We start from the raw sequence: 17,312 nt of genomic DNA on the forward strand, positions 1-17,312 counted from the left end.
GCCTTTGAACCACTACAGCAAACCAAAGGGTGCTACTGCATGACCAGGGCTCTCCGCTGATCACATTATTGATGATTCCAGTTCACAACTCACGCACATGTACACAACATGCATACAATGAAAACCATGCTGCCTCATTAAATATGTTAGAGCAGATCATTGGCATGTTGAAACAATGCTTCAGCTTCCTGCACCGCTCCGGAGGAGCCCTACAGTACTTAACAGAGTGGGTATCAAGATTCGTGGTGGTCCGCTGCATACTGCATAATCTCACCACCATGAGGGCATCATGGGCTGTGCCACCAGCTATGTGGCAAGCAGCTTAGGTGGAGGAGGAAGAGAGGAGGCAACCTAGACAGCCTCTTTTATCCTTGGCTGTCCATGAAGTGCTCAGCCGAGTGCCATACCAGTAACCGCAACTTCCATACCCATTCACGACCAGTCCCACACCTTGTTTTCCCTCTATCACTAACCATCACAGTGTCTCCTTGGCCACAATGCAGAAGTAAAAGTCACCACAAAATAAACATTCCAAACCAAATTTATAAATGAAATCATTCCACAAATTTTACAAAAATAAACTAATCATCCTTGTGCATTCCCCTAGTGCTTATCTTCCATGTGCCTTTGCCTGTCCTAGTGGAAGGCTGCAGATTGCTGATTTTCAGTGGAGGAGATTGGAAATGGCCGTGCAGGATGCCTTGAAACCGCTCTGGGCCAGAAAGCCTGGCTTCAGACTACATCGCCTTGCCATGGATGGCAGCAGTCTTGGTTGGCTGACAGGCAACAGCAAGAGCACTGGCACCATGGCAGTGGTGGGAGAAGAGCAGCAGGTTCATACTCTATGGAACCACTGCCACTCCAACGGGGCGGTGCCTCAGCAATCCTAGTTATCTGTTGGAAGATTGATTGCTGGACTTCTTTGACACCCTGCAAGCACTTTAGCAGACTATAATCCACAGCTATGATAGCAGTAGTCTGAGCTTGCATGATAGCAAGCTGACATTGTATGACAGCAATCTGAGCTTCCACTGCAGCACTTAGCTTTCTCATGGAAGCTGTTTGTGCTGCAATGGAAGCTGACACAATAGCCATCAATGCTGTATTGAGGTTGGATCCACAAGTGTGCTGATGGAGTTGGCCACCACCTCCACACTGGAAAGAATGGGGTCCAGCCTCTGCACAAAGCCCGGAGGCAAGTTTGTACTGGACTTTTCCATACTCCTTGACGGTGATCGCTCGCTTTCTGGCACACTTCCCAATGCACCAAGCACCAAACCTTCAGTTTTCTTCTGCAGCCTGCCCTGTCAAACCCAGAGAGGGCAGAACTTGTGTATGACCTCACCCTCCACCCTCCAGTGAGCTGGCACCTGCGCTATCCTTGCCCCCTGCCCTGGTTGCAGCCCGGTGTCTCAGCACATGCAGATCCACCTCCATGCTTTCCTCTAAATTATGTGCAGTTTGGATATCTGAGCTGGTGGCTGCGAGTGTGAAATCATGTGCTGTGTCTTCATCATCACTGTCTCCTTGCTGTTCCTCCACTAAATGGCCAGGTTGCACTTCTTTGGTATCTGAAAGGAGAAAGGGCACAAGAGTAAGGTTGTGTTGTAGGGAGGGGCGGTGGGGGGTGCAAAGAATAAGAGGTGCATGCTTAGATCATCTCCAGCTTGTAAATCGGAAGATAGCGTAGGATGTGAGGAGGAGGATTAGGTATCAGGACACCATCCTCTTTAATAGTTTCAATGCCTCTGCTGGCCACATTCTCAGCAATAATGGTCAACACTGTTTTGTACATTGGGGCGGGTGGTCAGGATTTACAGGTGGGTCTGTACCCCTCTGGTTAGATCCTGCAGCCTCCAGTTTTGCACCACCTTGCCCTGTAAGAGAGATAGAAATGTGTCATTGAGTGTTATGCAATCTGGATGGGTGATGTGGCTGTCATGGATGATAGCTGGAAATGTGTGCAACTGTTGAAATGAGGTTGAGAGGCTTGCAGCATTGCTAAATGGGTGAGGTGAGGTTATGAATGTCAGGCATGAGTTTTGATTGTTCAGAATTGATTGCTGGTAGGTGTGTGATGGGGCTCTGGTGAATTGAGCAGTGTCTGAGGCTACTAGTTCAGTTTAAGAATATGGCATTTGAAATGTATTCACTGACCTCGACCACTTGTGTAAGGTCATTGAACTTTTGCAGCATTACGTCCAGGTCCTCTGAGCTTAACTGGGCATTGACCTGCCTGGCTGTCTGCTCCCACTGCCTTTTGAGCATGTATTTGAAGGGTCTCCTGGCCATCTGTGGATACAGGACGTGTCTCCTACTTTCCACTTCCTCTTCCAAGGCCTCCAGTGCTGTGTCCAAAAACTTTTCAGCCCGAGCTTGAGCTCTCCCAAGTTGTGCCATTTTTCTCTTTTTTTTCCAGATCAGATTCAGCTGCCACAGGCCTGCCAGCACTTGCTCCAGCCACAATTCTCCATCTCATGATTGAGAATTAGTTAACAGACAGAAAACAGAGAGTAAGAATAAGCGGGTCATTCTCAGGTTGGGAGGCTGTGACTAGTCGGGTATTGCAAGGATCAGGGCTTAGGCCCCAGCTGTTTACAATCTATATCAATGATTTGGATGTGGGGACAAATGTAATATTTCCAAGTTTGCTGATGACAAAACTAGGTGGGAATGTGAGTTGTGAGGAGGATGCAAAGAGGTTTCAAGGGGATTTAGACAGGCCAAGTGAGTGGGCAAGAACATGGCAGATGGAATATAATGTGGGAAAAATGTGAAGTTATCCACTTTGGTAGGAAAAACAGAAATGCAGGGTATTTCTTAAACGGTGAGAGATTGGGAAGTGCTGATGACTAAAGGGTGTTCGTGTTTATAAGTCACTGCAACCAACATGCGGGTGCAGCAAGCAATTAGGAAGGCAAATGGTATTTTGGCCTTTATTGCCCGAGGATTTGAGTACAGGAGTAAAGAAGTCTTGCTGAAATTGTATCGAGCCTTGATGAGACTGCACCTGGTGTATTGTGTACAGTTTTGGTCTCCTTACCTAAGGAAGGGTATACTTGCCATAGACGCAGTGCAACAAAGGTTCATCAGACTGATTCCTGGGATGGCGGGATTTTCTTATGCGGAGAGATTGAGAAGACTGGGCCTGTATTCTCTAGAGTTTAGAAGAATGAGAGGAGATCTCAGTGAGGCATACAAAATTCTTAAAAGTGCTCGATAGGTTGGATGCAGGAAGGATGTTTCCCCTGCCTGGGGGATCTAGAACCAGGGAGCACGCTGTCAGAAAAAGGGGTAGGCCATTTAGGGCTGAGATGAAGAGAAATTTCTTTGCTCGGAGGGTGGTGAATCTTTGGAATTTTCTACTCCAGAGGGCTGTGGACGCACAGTCATTGAGTGGGCTGGATTTTGTTCTTCCGACGTCGGGATCCAGAAGATTGGAGCAGCAGCAGCCTGCCACGGAACCTGATGCAGGGATTGCCGGGCCCGAACTTCCTGGCGGTGGGGAAGCTCCATGGCGGGCCCTCTGCTGCACTGCAACAGGACCTGACTTTACATATTTAAATTAGCTGTTTGCATTAATTAAAATCTAATTCGCAGCAATTGCACCTGCAGGTTCGGATCTTCAGCGCAACGGGCGACACTCATGCGCCTTCACTTTCCTGTCCAGGGATAGCTGGTACCACTGAGGTGGGGAAGCGGGGAATTCTGCATTGTTAGTGAAATGGTGGTAGTGGGGGTAAGGGGTGAACTCTGCACTTTGCGCAGTTGTGGGGTGGGGGAAAAGGTGTCAACACTGCATCGGTAGTGTAGTGGGGGAGGCAAATATGTATTTTTGGTGTATTTGGGGGGGGAACGATGGCAATTCTGCAGTTTCTTTGCAGGCTGGCAGCCCTTTGAAAATGGCGGCAGCACCTGTGCAGAAACCGTTGGTGCCGTTGACGGTGTCGCCAAGGCCGCCCCCTCCACATGATTGGGGATCGTTGGCTACCCTGCATATAGTAATGAGCCAGACTCAAGATCATGCTGCGCGGGGCCCGTGCATACCTGCTGCCATTTTTTACGCCGAATGACAAAATCCAGCCCAGTATATTCAGGACAAAGCTCAATAGATTTCTAGATATTAAAGATATCAAGGGATATGGAAATAATGCACTAAAATGGTGTTTAGGTATAAGATCAGCCATGGTTTAGTTGAATGGTGGAGCAGGCTCAAGGGGCCGAATGGCCGCCTGCTCCTATTTCCTGTGTTCCTTTAGTTGTTATAGGCTAGCTTTAAGCAGTGCAGGCTTTAAATGGTGTGGGCCTCTCATGATACCGGCTCCCTGCTCAAGCATCCAGCCATCAACGGCATGGTTAATGCTGATTGGAAATTGATTTCATTTAAAACAATTGACAGGACAAAGTTCACATGCTTCCTGCATTGCAGTCAACAGGCGAAGGTTAATTGTGTATAGCAATCCGCACGCCTGGTTTTGGGGGCTATTGACTTTAGTCCCCTAGGTGTCAGTACCTGCATGATTTTCGTCACCTCCAGCATTGTCTGCAGACATTCACTCCTATTACATAGGGCCTGCTCAATACTTTTTGTCTTTTTATTAAGTATGGCTATGAATGTTTAATATTCACACATTACTGCTGAGCTGTGCGTCGTAGATGATTTAAATCCTCTTTTCCCCTGTTGTGTCTGGATTCTGGCATTTTCATTAAAATGTTTAATAGAATTCTAGTGCTGAGTGTTGGCTTGTTTTGTGCCTGTTTAATATTAAACACTAAATTGTCAGAGTTGCTCCAGTTGATTATTGAATGATTGTAGCTGTGCTGTAAAGTGGTTCTGTAATGACAAAAAAAACATACCCAGATGCAGGCATTGCTTTTTCAATTAAGCTACAGTTATAAAGTTTAACAGAAGTGGTAGATTATGTTTTATACAGTGGCTCTGTCTTTCTAACAAGTAGTCTATTATGGTTCTTGTTATTTCTAATTAGTTATTCATTGAATACAATCATATGTTAACTGGTATAAAATTGCTTTATGCAATTATTTTCCTATTGTAGTGGCCTAAACAATTTTTCTCTCCTGAAGTACACTTTTGGGATATTCACACAACAGATTGATATTTAAATATACTGTGTGGTCTGAAATTATTTTTTGTATGAGTATTGAATGGGCTTTGGAAAAAAATAAGTGTTTTATTGCACAGCATTGAATTATGGAAACAATTTTTAGTTTTAGACTGTTTGAGTGTGACAAGAGTACACAACACAATTTTATCAGGATTGTTGTTGTGGTGGGGGAGGTGGATGGTTTGGATGAGACAGTTGTTCGGGATCAGGTCAAAAACAGCCTCTAACTGAGGCCTCACTTGGTGAATGCACTGCCCAGTATGCTATTGAGCCATGCAGACCAGGACAGTCCTAAGTTTGCTTTCTGACCTGTTCTGAAATAACTAATGTGAGCAGGTATGCCAGTAGGAGCACTTAGTGACTCTTTCTGGAGAAAAGTGGAACTCTGATAACAATGGGAATGGGCTCTGCTGTGATTCCCTCCACGTTCAAATAGGCTATCAACATCCATTGTACAGGCTTGTACACAAAGTAGCTATTGAATTCAATGCAAGGGCAAGCTGCTGTGTCCTAGATGCTGACACTCCTGAGCCTTGTAAATGGTGGAGAGGCTTTGAGGAGTCATGATATGAGCCTGTTGGCAAGTACCCAAACCTCCATTCTGCTCTTGCAGCCAGCGTGGTCTAACCAAACTCTAGTCGATATTGACCCCCAAAATATTTATCTCCGGGGCGCATTCTGTGATTATGGTGCCATTGAGGTTCAAGGACAGGTGGCTGGACTTTCTCTTATTCGATAAGCTCATAACTCAGCACTTACATGGTGTGAATGTTACCTGCTGCATGCCAGTCACGGCCTGATGTTATCTAGGTTTTTTCCTTTGGCTGGCATGAATTGCTTTGTTATTGGAGGAGTTGTGAATTAAGCAAAGCACTGTGAAATCATCGGTCAATAGTCCCACTCCTGACTTTGAGGAAGGGAAGGTCATTGTTGAAGCAGCTGAAGATGACTGGGCTGAGTATGCTTCCCTGTAAAATTCCTGCTGCGATGTCCTGGCGTTGTGATGACTGATCTCTGAGAATCTTCCTTTACCTGAATGCTGCTTTGAGGTCAAGGGCAGCTAATTTCACATCTACTCTGGAATTTAGCTCTTGCATCTAGATCTGGATCAAGGTTGTAATATGGGTAGATCTAAGTGGTTCTGGCAGGACCTGAACTGAGTCTCAGTGGCCAGGTTACTGGTGAGTTCGTGTGACTTGATGGTGTAATTGATGACTCTTTCAGTCATTTTACCATTGATCAGGAAAAAACTTTTTGGACAGTAATTAATTGAGTTCGATTAATATTGTCTTTTGTCTCTTGCAATTAATTCACAACTGCTAAATATGCTACCTGCCTGTCTATCGGGTTGTATACATCAGCACCTTTAAAAATTTCTGCATCACCATCAAAAATGATCATTTTTATTCAGATAGTTACTTTACCACAGGTTGAATGTCTGTTGCCTATTTTTGTTGGTGAAGAGCAACCTCCGTTGATTAAGTTTTAAAAAAAAATTGAAGGCTAAAATTCATGCCTGCTGCTCAGTGCCTTGTTAGCTGATTTCAGCCAGCCAGAGGTAGGAGCAGAAACAACATAATTAGCTTTAGAATCCCTGGATTAGGGAGGGGCAGTTAGATAGGGGAAAGTTAGTCAGGTTTCTTACTCCTGACCATTAAATAGCAAAATCAACTGTAAATTGTGATATATGAATCTTCCACAGTCAACTAGCACGCTGATGTCTGCTGTCAAGGCTAACTCCTGAATACTCAGGAGAGGTGGCACATGCCAGTAGTAGAACCATACCCATGGTCAAAACCTTCAGATGAGGAGGGGAGGGGAAAGAGACAGATGAGAGAAAAGATGGTTGATCTAGTACATTGACTTAGGAACACAATGGAACGATGAGGTCAGTGAACATCACAGTCTGATGGCACAGCCTTTATTGAAAGGTTGTGAACACTTAAAATTGCGTAATCAAAACATACTTTGTTGCACAATATGACAATCATAATATTTAGCATAGTTGTGCCACTCGGTGACTGAGATTGTCCTAATTGATATTGTGCAATGTCCCTAACATGCTTGGACAAATATGGTGTTTGCACTTTTTTTGTGGGGGCGGGTCGGTTAGAATGTAAGCACTTTTTGTCGAAATTGCTCGAATTGTTATATACGTGGCTTATATGCAATACATTAAATATATTTTTGTGCACCTGTATTTACTCTATAATCACAAGATAACTATGGATGAGGAAGGCCATTTGGCCTATGATGATTTATCCATCCAGAGAGATCCTAATACCTGCCAGTGCTCTCACTCATTCCCTCCCCTGGTCCATACTAGTATCCTATAGTTTCATAGTGGAATTCAGGGTCTTTACCTGCACTGCCTTGTATGGAAGTTCCATATGTTGAACACTCTTGATGTGGAGAAAAATGTCTATTTTCATACCTTGCAACCAATGTCCCAGACTTCTCCATCACCGTCCTTGGCTATGTCCTTTCCTATCGGCAGGACAGACCCACCAGAGGTGGCGGGACAGTGGTAAACAGTCGGGAGGGAGTTGCCCTGCGGGTCCTCAACATTGACTCTGGGCTCCAAGAAGTCTCACGGCATCAGGTCAAACACGGGCAGGGAAACCTCTTGCCTCACCGCCCTCCCTCAACTGATGAATCAGTACTGCTCCATGTTGAACACTACTTGGAAGAAGTGCTGAAGTTGGCAAGGGCACAGAGTGTACTCTAGGTGGTGGACTTCAATGCCCATCACCAAGAGTAGTTTGGTACCACCATTACTGATTGAGCTGACCGGGTCCTAAAGGACATATCTACCAGACTGTGCCTGCAGCAGGTGGTGAGGGAACCAAGAGGGAAAAACCTGCTTGATCTTGCCTTCATCAATCTACCTGTGGCAGATGCATCTGTCGATGACAATATTGGTAGGAGCGACAAGCGCACAGTTCTAGGGAAGACGGAGACCCAACTTCACACTGAGGATACCGTCCATTGTGTTGTGTGGAACTACCACCGCACCAAATGGGATAGATTCAGAACAGATCTGGCAGCTCAAAGCTGGGCATTCATGAGGCACTGTGGACTAACAGGAGCAGAATTGTATTCAACCACAATCTGCAACCTCATGGCCCAGCATATCCCACACTACTATTAAAATCAAGCCGGGGGACCAACCCTGTTTCATTGAGGAGTGCAGGAGGGCATGCTAGGAGCAGCACCAGGTATACCTAAAAATTAGGTGTCAACCTGGTGAAGCTACAACTCAGGACTATTTAGTTGCTAAACAGTGGAAACAGAGCTAAGCGATCCCACAACCAATGGATCGGATCAAAGCTCTACAGTCCTGCCACATCCAGTCATGAATGGTAGTTGACAGTTAAGCAACTAACTGGAGGACGAGGCTCCACAAATATCCCCATCCTCAATGATGGGGGAGCCCAGCACGGCAATGCAAAAGACAAGACTGAAGCACTTGCAACAATCTTGAGGTGAGGTGAGACTGACTGCCCTTGGCATCAAGGCAGCATTTGACTAAGTGTGGCATCAAGGAGCCCTAGCATAATTCAAGTCAGTGGGAATCGGGGAAAATGCTCCACTGTTTGGAGCCGTATCTAGTCCAAAGGAAGATGGCTGTGATTGTTGGAGGTCAATCATCTCAGCCCCAGGACATTGGTGAAGGAATTCCTCAGGGTAGTGTCCTAGGCCCAACCATCTTCAGCTGCTTCATCAATGACCTTCCCTTCATCATAAGGTCAGAAGTGGGGATATTCGCTGATGATTGCACCATGTTCAGTACCATTCGCGATTCCTCAGATACTGAAGCAGTCCATGCCTGCATGCAGCAAAACCTGGACAACAAGCAGGCTTGGGCTGGTATGTGGTGAGTAACATTCGCACCACACAAATGCCAGGCAATGATCATCTCCATCAAGAGAGAATCTAACCATCTCTCCTTGACATTTCACAGCATTACCATCGCTGAAACTCCACCATATAAATAATGTGCCTGCAAGAGCAGATCAAAGGTTGGGAATTCTGCAGCGAGTAACTCACTTCCTTAGCCCCCAAAGCCTGCCCACTATCTACAAGTCACAAGTCTGGAGTGTGATGGAATACTTTCCACTTGCCTGGATGAGTGCAGCTCCAACAACACTCAAAAAGTTTGACACCATCCAGGGCAAAGCAGCCCGCTTGATCAGCACCCCATTTTAAACATTCACTCCCTCCACCACTGGCGAACAGTGGGCAGCAGTGTGCATCATATACAATTTGCACATGCAGCAGCCCACCAAACCTCCGTCGACAGCACCTTCCAAAATCACGACCCTTTCCACCTAGAAGGACAAGGGCAGCAGATGCATGGGAACACCACCACCTGCAAGTTCATCATCCTGACTTGGAACTATATCGTCGTTCCTTCACTGTCACTGGGTCAAAAATCTGGAACGCCCTTAACAGCAGGTGTACCTACACCAGATGGACTGCGGCAGTTCAAGAAGGTGGCTCACCACCACCTTCTCAAGGGGAAATAGGGATAGACAATAAATCTGTCTTCAAAAAGTGCCCTTCTCTAGTTTGAATTTGTGACTGTTTGTTCAACTCCTGCTTGGCCAGAAGTGGGTTTGAAGAAACTCCTTCAGGAGCAGAGTGAGGGGGAGAAGTGGAGGGGATTAGAGAGTAAATTCCAAAGCATAGAGCCTTGGCTGTGGTGTGTGCAGGAAGAGAAGGATGCACAAGAGGCCAGAGTCAGGGTAACAGAGCATATGATGGGGTGGCAGGGCTGGGGAAGGTTAATGAGGTAGGCAGGAGTGTGGCTGTGAAACAATTCAGAAGGATGAGAACCATAAATTTGAGGTGTTGGAAAACTGCAAGTCAGTGAGTTCAGGAGTGACAGGTGAGTCAGACTTGATGCAGGATAGGATATGAGCAACAGAGTATTGGATGAGATGAAGTTTATGGTGCATGCCACATGGAAGGTTGACCAGAGGAACATGGGAATAGTCATGTCTGGAGGTAATATAGAGGTAAAACCAGTTGTTATCAGTATATATGTGGAACCTGACCCCCATTTCAGTGGATAATGGCACCAAGTCACAGCAGCTTGATGAAGAAGAAAAGGGAGCCCAGGACATCCTTGGAGGACCCCAGAAGTAATGAAATGGGAAGAGAAGACATTACTGGAGGTATTCTAGCAATGAATGGATAGGAATGAGCAGAACCAAGCAGTACAATCCCACTAAGCTGGACAGTGGAAGAGAGGCATTGGAGGAAGATGATGTGGTCAGTTGTATCAAAGACTGAAAACAAAACAAGGATAAGTAACACCCTTGTCACTTTTGTGACTTGGGTTTGGACCATTTTGGTGCTGTTATAGGTGCAGAAAGCTGATTGGAGTTGAAGCAGGAAGTTTCCAGAAAGATGGGCATAGACTTGAAAAGAAACAATGCGTTCAAGGATTCTGAGGATGAAGATGAAGAGTAGTTTGCAAGGACAGAAGGGTTGTGGGATGTTTTGGGGAAAATGTTGAGTCATGGTGATTTTGAAATGGAGGGGACAGTACTTGAGGAAAAGGAACTATTTACAATGTCAATTTAAATGGGAATGCGGTCAAATGAGCAGGAGGTGAGTCTCATGGACAAAATAAGCTTGGAACAGGCAAGATGGGAGAGTGGAAAGAAATTAAGTGCAGGTTCAAGGCCAGGGCAGGGGCAGCCTGGGGGAGCTTCAACTGGTGGGAAAGGGGAAAGCAGGAAGTAACAGGGACTATATTTACATTTTAATTAACAAAGAAATCAAAATAAAATTCTTACATTTTTATGTTTGAGAATATTTCTTATTCACACCTGTAAGTGATAATGGAGAGTGATTCTGCACAACTGACTGTGATACTGGTGTTTGCAATTATAAGAATTTAGGAAGTTGCTTGTAAATTGTAAAATCTGGGTGAAATGCCAAGAGCTACCTTTCAGGCTGCCATCAAAGTTGTAAGAGTAGGAGAGAAAAGGTAAATCAAAATGGCACTAAGCTTATGCCAAGCCTTTATTTGTCCCTCAATTTTCTTGCCTTTTCTCCCAATGGCACTGACTGGTATTGGGGTACAGCCTGACAATGACAGTGAATGTGGGCAGACTGTTTGACTTTGCAAGGCATGACAACCAAGTCCAGTCATATTCTTTCTTGATATTCATGTATGTACACTTTGCATTCAGTACTGGGTAGCAATTGGGAACAGGAACCCTGAATGATTTTGTTTCCCTAGGGGCACTAATGCCAGTTGTAGCACTCTCAATTATTGCCTCGCACTGACCAGAGATTGAAGCTTGATCCTTCTGATCTTCAATACTGTACCTTGTGGTACATTTATCCAAGACATCAGGGAGCTGACGCCAAGGTTGTATAAACAAAAAAAAAAATTAGTGGTAGAATTGACCAGATGTAAAAGAAAGACTTGTGTTGACGCAGCAAATATCAGAAATGTCTCCTAAGCATTGCACATGGAATTAATTATTTAAAAGTGTTAATATGTAGGCATATGTGGCAACTGTTTAGCATACAACAAAATCCCACAAGCATCAATGAGATGAAAGACCAATTTACCCTATTTGTCACGTTAGTTGAGGTAGGAAGTGATATTTCCTGTCAAATGGAAAATCTGTGCCTACTTCAGAAATTCTGTGCAGCATGCATGACTTACCATTTACTTTTCTCTCTTTTTCAGCCTTGCATCCGCCCAGACCCTTCCACATCAGACACTAAGTCAACCGCAGCCTTACCCAGAGAGTTACCAAACTCTGCCAAAGAATATTGGACAACCTTCAGAAAGCTCCCCTCCTGCGAATCATAACCTACCAAGTGATTACAAGTATGCCCAGGACCGTGTTGTCCACTTTAAAATGTCAAATGAAGATCGGAAGGCAACGAAGGAGGGCACTGTATGGCAGCTGTATGAGTGGCAGCAGAGGCAGCAGTTTAAGCATGGCAGCCCAACTGCTCCACTCTATTCCTCACATACCACAGACTTTGACACTGGCTTACCAAAATCTGCCTTTGACATTCCTCGTTCGATCTCTGTCCCTCCATCTCCCTCAGAGATCCCACCACCAGGTCCTCCAAAAGTCCTGTCACCCAGAAGACCGCACACTCCTGCAGAAAGAGTCACTGTCAAGCCCTTGGAAGAAAGGCCAATTGAGATCTTATCATCAGGGTCTCCGAGAAGAGCACGTGGCTCTTTGACAAAGGTAAAATCTGTGGTTAACACTGTTTGGAAACAGACCAGACCTTTTTCCTTTATATGTAGTAATTAGTATGATGCATATAATCATTCGAATCAGGCTTGATCCCGCTAGTATGTCCTGAGCTAGCTATTCATGGATAGGTGTAGAGGCCTCACTTTACCCCAAGGTAGGGAGGGATAATCAATTAGGGTTCTAGATCCTGATCATTGATCCCAGGTTTAAATTGCCCAGCCCTCAACGTCAGATGAGTGTGATTGGCTGTGATGTTCATCCCAACCTGGAATCTGATAGCTGTCAAAAGCAGGAATGATGGCTGACTTATTTTCCCGTGCCCTTGTCCAGTAGTGCTATGGTCAGTGATGTCCCAGCTGCAATCAACTAACACACCACAGATCTGCTCTGTAGATATTTGAGGAAGGTACTGGAAAGCTGATGGCCCCTATGGAGTCATACTGTGCATGAATTGATGTGCTCAAGAGAAGGAGTAAAAGGGAAAACAGCAACTCCAGCAATAATTTGAAGGAGCACAGCTGTCAGATATTGAGTGACTTCATTTATAAGCATGAAAAGCTCGAGTATTTTTTAGTGAACCATTTTAGAAGGATAATGTCAGTAATTCATAAATATCAATGTAAAATCAGCATAGTCATCCTGCCTGCTTATTTGGTGTTATTTTTAAGTAACTTCTGTCTTTTTATGCAGAGTGGCAGGGAGTGAGCTGTCAGCCATAGTGACTGTTGTTACTGAGCAGCTCTTTACTCCATCTACCTTCTACAGTTTACGGACAGGGCAAAGGCATTGACTCCAATGGAACGGAAAATGGAGCATAGTGTACATTGGGTGGCTAATTCACTATCGTCCATTTTGCACCATTGCCCAAAGTTAAAGCTACCCCATATACTTTAACAATGCATCATGCCAATAGTTTTTCAAAGTCCTGATGCATCACTATTCTAAGCACTGGGAAAATAGAAGTTCATCATAACCTGTAACTCAGCGTAGGTGACATGAAGACACTTCCCCATTTCAGCTCCTCATTCAGTAGGTTGAGAAAGGCTACAGAATATGGATCTGAAGCAAATGCTGTGTATTACATACCAGTGTCTTAATGACCAAGGTCACACGGCAGGATTTTCCACCATTCACTTTAATGGAGGCTGGTGAGTGAGGAAGTGCAAAATATCAGCCACAATGTTAACAAGCTATTTCTGATATTTTTTCTTTCTTTCTTATTTGCAATGTCACATTATGGCGTATGGAGATTTTATTTCCCCTTTCTGGAAAGTACTAACTCATTCTTAACAATGGCTGCACAAGTACTAGCGCTCCAGTACCTCACCCAACAGTACATTCTTCAAGTGTCGGCCTAAACAGCGAGCATTAGCCAGCTATTTTACCATGAAAGTATCACAGTCAAGCTCAGTCCTGGTACAGCATAAATATTGTTCTGGGTTGTCCATTGTTAAACTGATTTTTCTATTAATGTGCAATGAAACCATGTAAACTTGTTACTTCGTGATCTGTATTTTCTGGCAGAGTTCAGCACACATTGACAGGCGCTCTCTGCCTCCCATGGGTTACATGACGCACACTGTCAGTGCCCCCAGCTTACATGGAAAGACGGTACGTTCAATTATGAATATATGTTGTCTATTTTCATAATTGTATTGCAAAGTTGAGGAGGGAGGGTTTAAATAATTAACATCTTTACATCATCATCTTTAGACTGCTCCCTAGATAGTTGTTATTGGTAGAGTAACACCCTGCAGTACTCAACATGGTATAATAATGTGTAATTGTAAATTATATTTCCCATTTACAGTTCCCAGTCAAGTATATATAACTTCACAGTAATCAAAACTAACATTTTGAAAAATCATTTCCATTTTTATTATGCTGCTGAGAATTAGATATTTACACTCTATGCATTAGAACAATTGTGCTATTTTCATTTGAGAGAGGATAAATTGAGCTGCAGAGGGCTGGATGTTTCTGTTGCTTTTGGCGATGGTCCTTTTTTGTACTCTTCCTAACCATTAAAAAAGCTCAAATATTTTGTACTGGCATTTAGGAGGTCATTAGGGCATTTCAGTGACTCAGAATTGAGCAGCATTCATCACACTTGATGCAGATGAGTTTACAAATGCATTGGAAACCTTGGTAATGACTCAAACATGCTTTGTATGTAGGACTTGTTAATTAGTCCCTATGCTCTTCACCAAGACCTCATTAATTGGCACTGTGTTATTCAGTCAGACTCTGTTAAGGTCCACATGTAGTCCTCGCATATGCTTTTCGAAATTGGTTATTGCTTTTTATGTAAACTCAATCATTTGTCACTCTGCTGTTGTGATTTTTTTTCTCATTCTAAAAGACTGAGCAAAAGTATTAAACATCACAATGGTAAAGTATGTTTACTCTATAGATACAACAAAACAAATCTGTTTTTTTGTAAATAATACAAATTTAGTCAACCAGTGTAATGCATTGTGACAGAATGATAGCACTGTATCTGTCTGCATATACACATATGTAATTAATTATTTTCATGTAGCATTCCCTGCTTTATTGCAATTAACTTAAAGTAATTCTCTGATTTAAAAATACTGGGAAACTCAAATTCAGATGAAGCTGTCCTTATTTTATTTTCCTGGTGCAGTCTTCACAAAGCATAGTCTTGAATATCAGAGTAGTAAATTCTGAACTGATTACCTCTGTGGGTCTAAACCAGTCAATAGCTTAGTTTATCCATGGGATACCTGTATTTGATTTTGCTGACCCTGAAGAAACTTGTTGCCAGTTCAGCCAAATTCATTTGGAATTTGTGAATGGGATTGTTGTCCAAAATTGTGAAGTGCACAATCTGTAGTGAACATCAGAGGAGATTTGAGATTAAAATTTAGTTTATTATTGAGACAGGATAAAATATTTCAAGATAAATTAACAATGCTTAACGCTTATTAGCCTGTTTCTAAAAATAAAAATTAAGTCATCTACATCACGTCATTGGGGTTTTCAGCATCATTTTTTCATTAGTGTCTTTTATATGTAAACTTTTAACAAAACTAATTACTTGAACATTAACTCTTCTGGTTAGGTCTTGATTGTCATGTGCTCGTAGTTAGGTATAAGTGCCTCAGGGTTTGAGTGACATGTTTTGATTGTTAATGCCTCCCTTTATGACCAACTATATTACCTGCAGCCAGAAGAACTAACTTTACTGCTCATCCGATTACGGAGACATCAATCCAAGCTGGCTAATGTTCGAAATCATACATTTACCCAGTTGCAACTAAACAAGCTGAGCCAATCCAACCATCAGGTCAGCTGCTGATTGGCTCGCATATGTCACCTGATGTGGCTGTTTGTCCCAGAATGCTTAATGAGGTTACTTGTCTTATGCTTTGTGTGGCTTATATTAATATTATTTTAAATGTTCACATTCACATACCAAAGCCAGAAAATCCAGCTTTTAACATTTATTCCCATTTGATATCAAGTTAGATCATTCACTTATATGTTTATGCCATTGATATATTTTAATATTTATAAATTGTATTCCGTAGATCCCACAAAATTTGCATCCATAACACCGCTTTTCTAATGTTGCAACAAAGTATTTGACTATAAATGGCTCCATTATAAAATTAAGTTTAAAGCAAAATCTAGAACTCCTCGATGGCTCACTTGGTAAAAAGCAAGGGAAAAATCGGTCAAGTTTCCAACTCGTGATTAGTAGCCAGTGATTGCTGTTTGAAAGTAGGGAAAGGATCAGTCTCTCCCAGTGCACCCTGTGTAGGTTCGCACATTAAAAACAGCGAACTAGTTGAGGTACTATTGGGCAGCATGTGCTCATGGCACCGAGCCCCAGTAGGAGTTAGTATCTTTAGAGAGCTGGGAGAAAATTGGAACAGTTTGACTGGGTGAAGGCAAAAATAATGTAGATATTTGCACTGTTCTTTCTGAGACCAGCAATCTGTTATCCATCATAAAATTCCCATGTTTGAACTTGAACCCAAATTATCCTGCAAGTTGATATAGATGACTCTTTATATTCTTTAATGTTAAATTAATTAACAATCAGATAGTTCGCCTGTGAAGTAAGCTAATTTCACAGATTTTTTTTTAAATTGTGAATTTATAAAAATGAATATTACTGTTAACTGTTTTAAATGCATTTTGTTCTGTAAGGAGAAATGTGCTGTCCGATCAAATCTTCTCATTTTTGCAGTGAATGACCTTGATCATTTATCTTTCATTTTTTATTTTCTACATGGTGATGAAATATTAACTTATTGCATTCAAATATTCTGGGTTATTCTCAGGTGATAAACTTTTTTTTAACTAATAAGTAAAATAATGCAACATGGTTTCAAAATTCTGATTTCCTGCCCGACTGTTCAGCATCTACCCTGTGAACTGTATGAACTTTTGGACTGTTATTTTTCTTATGGAAGAACAGATCAAAATACACTAATCTTTTACAACACACCATTTTGTTTATTCTCAAACCTTTGGTATAGAGGCTGTGGAAAGTGTGCATAGCATTGATGTATTTGTGTACAAGTCTGCTTGTGAATAGCTGAAACCCAGAACTTTGTACCTTCAACAACTGAAAATTTTCTTCTTTAAATTTAATCCAAATGTCCTTATAATGATTCAATACAGTAAATGTGAAAACATTGACTGTGGCCAAACCTGTACACAAGAAGCTGTTCTGTTCAAAGTTCTGGAGATGCATTATGCAGTAGATTTTAGTTTTCCTGTTGAAATGGTGCAAACTAAAAGGATAAAACGGAATTTGTGTAAATCTGATTATAATTCATTTTGATTTTGCTTGTTCATTCTCTTATCTACAATGTCAGGCTGACGACACTTACATGCAACTGAAGAAGAACCTGGAATACCTAGATCTAAAGGTGGGACTTGGCAATTATTGCCTCCCTCCTCTTCT

At 42.9% G+C, this 17,312-nt stretch overlaps 1 protein-coding gene across 6 annotated transcripts in view; it reads left to right on the top strand.

Annotated features, from left to right (window-relative positions):
• Nucleotides 1-17,312, top strand: part of plekha7b (pleckstrin homology domain containing, family A member 7b) — a 549,182-nt gene that overhangs the window by 452,054 nt on the left and 79,816 nt on the right. For 4 of the 6 annotated variants that reach the window (XM_068046273.1, XM_068046275.1, XM_068046278.1 and 1 more), the window contains 4 exons: nucleotides 11,842-12,361; nucleotides 13,895-13,981; nucleotides 15,561-15,680; nucleotides 17,224-17,277. In XM_068046273.1, the coding sequence (XP_067902374.1) occupies nucleotides 11,842-12,361; nucleotides 13,895-13,981; nucleotides 15,561-15,680; nucleotides 17,224-17,277 (781 nt within the window). The remainder of the gene's footprint in view (nucleotides 1-11,841; nucleotides 12,362-13,894; nucleotides 13,982-15,560; nucleotides 15,681-17,223; nucleotides 17,278-17,312) is intronic. The other 2 variants (XM_068046276.1, XM_068046277.1) reach the window with 2 other exon arrangements.

This window comes from Heterodontus francisci, chromosome 14 (genome assembly GCF_036365525.1).
Source record: "Heterodontus francisci isolate sHetFra1 chromosome 14, sHetFra1.hap1, whole genome shotgun sequence".
NCBI classification, from domain to species: domain Eukaryota; kingdom Metazoa; phylum Chordata; class Chondrichthyes; order Heterodontiformes; family Heterodontidae; genus Heterodontus; species Heterodontus francisci.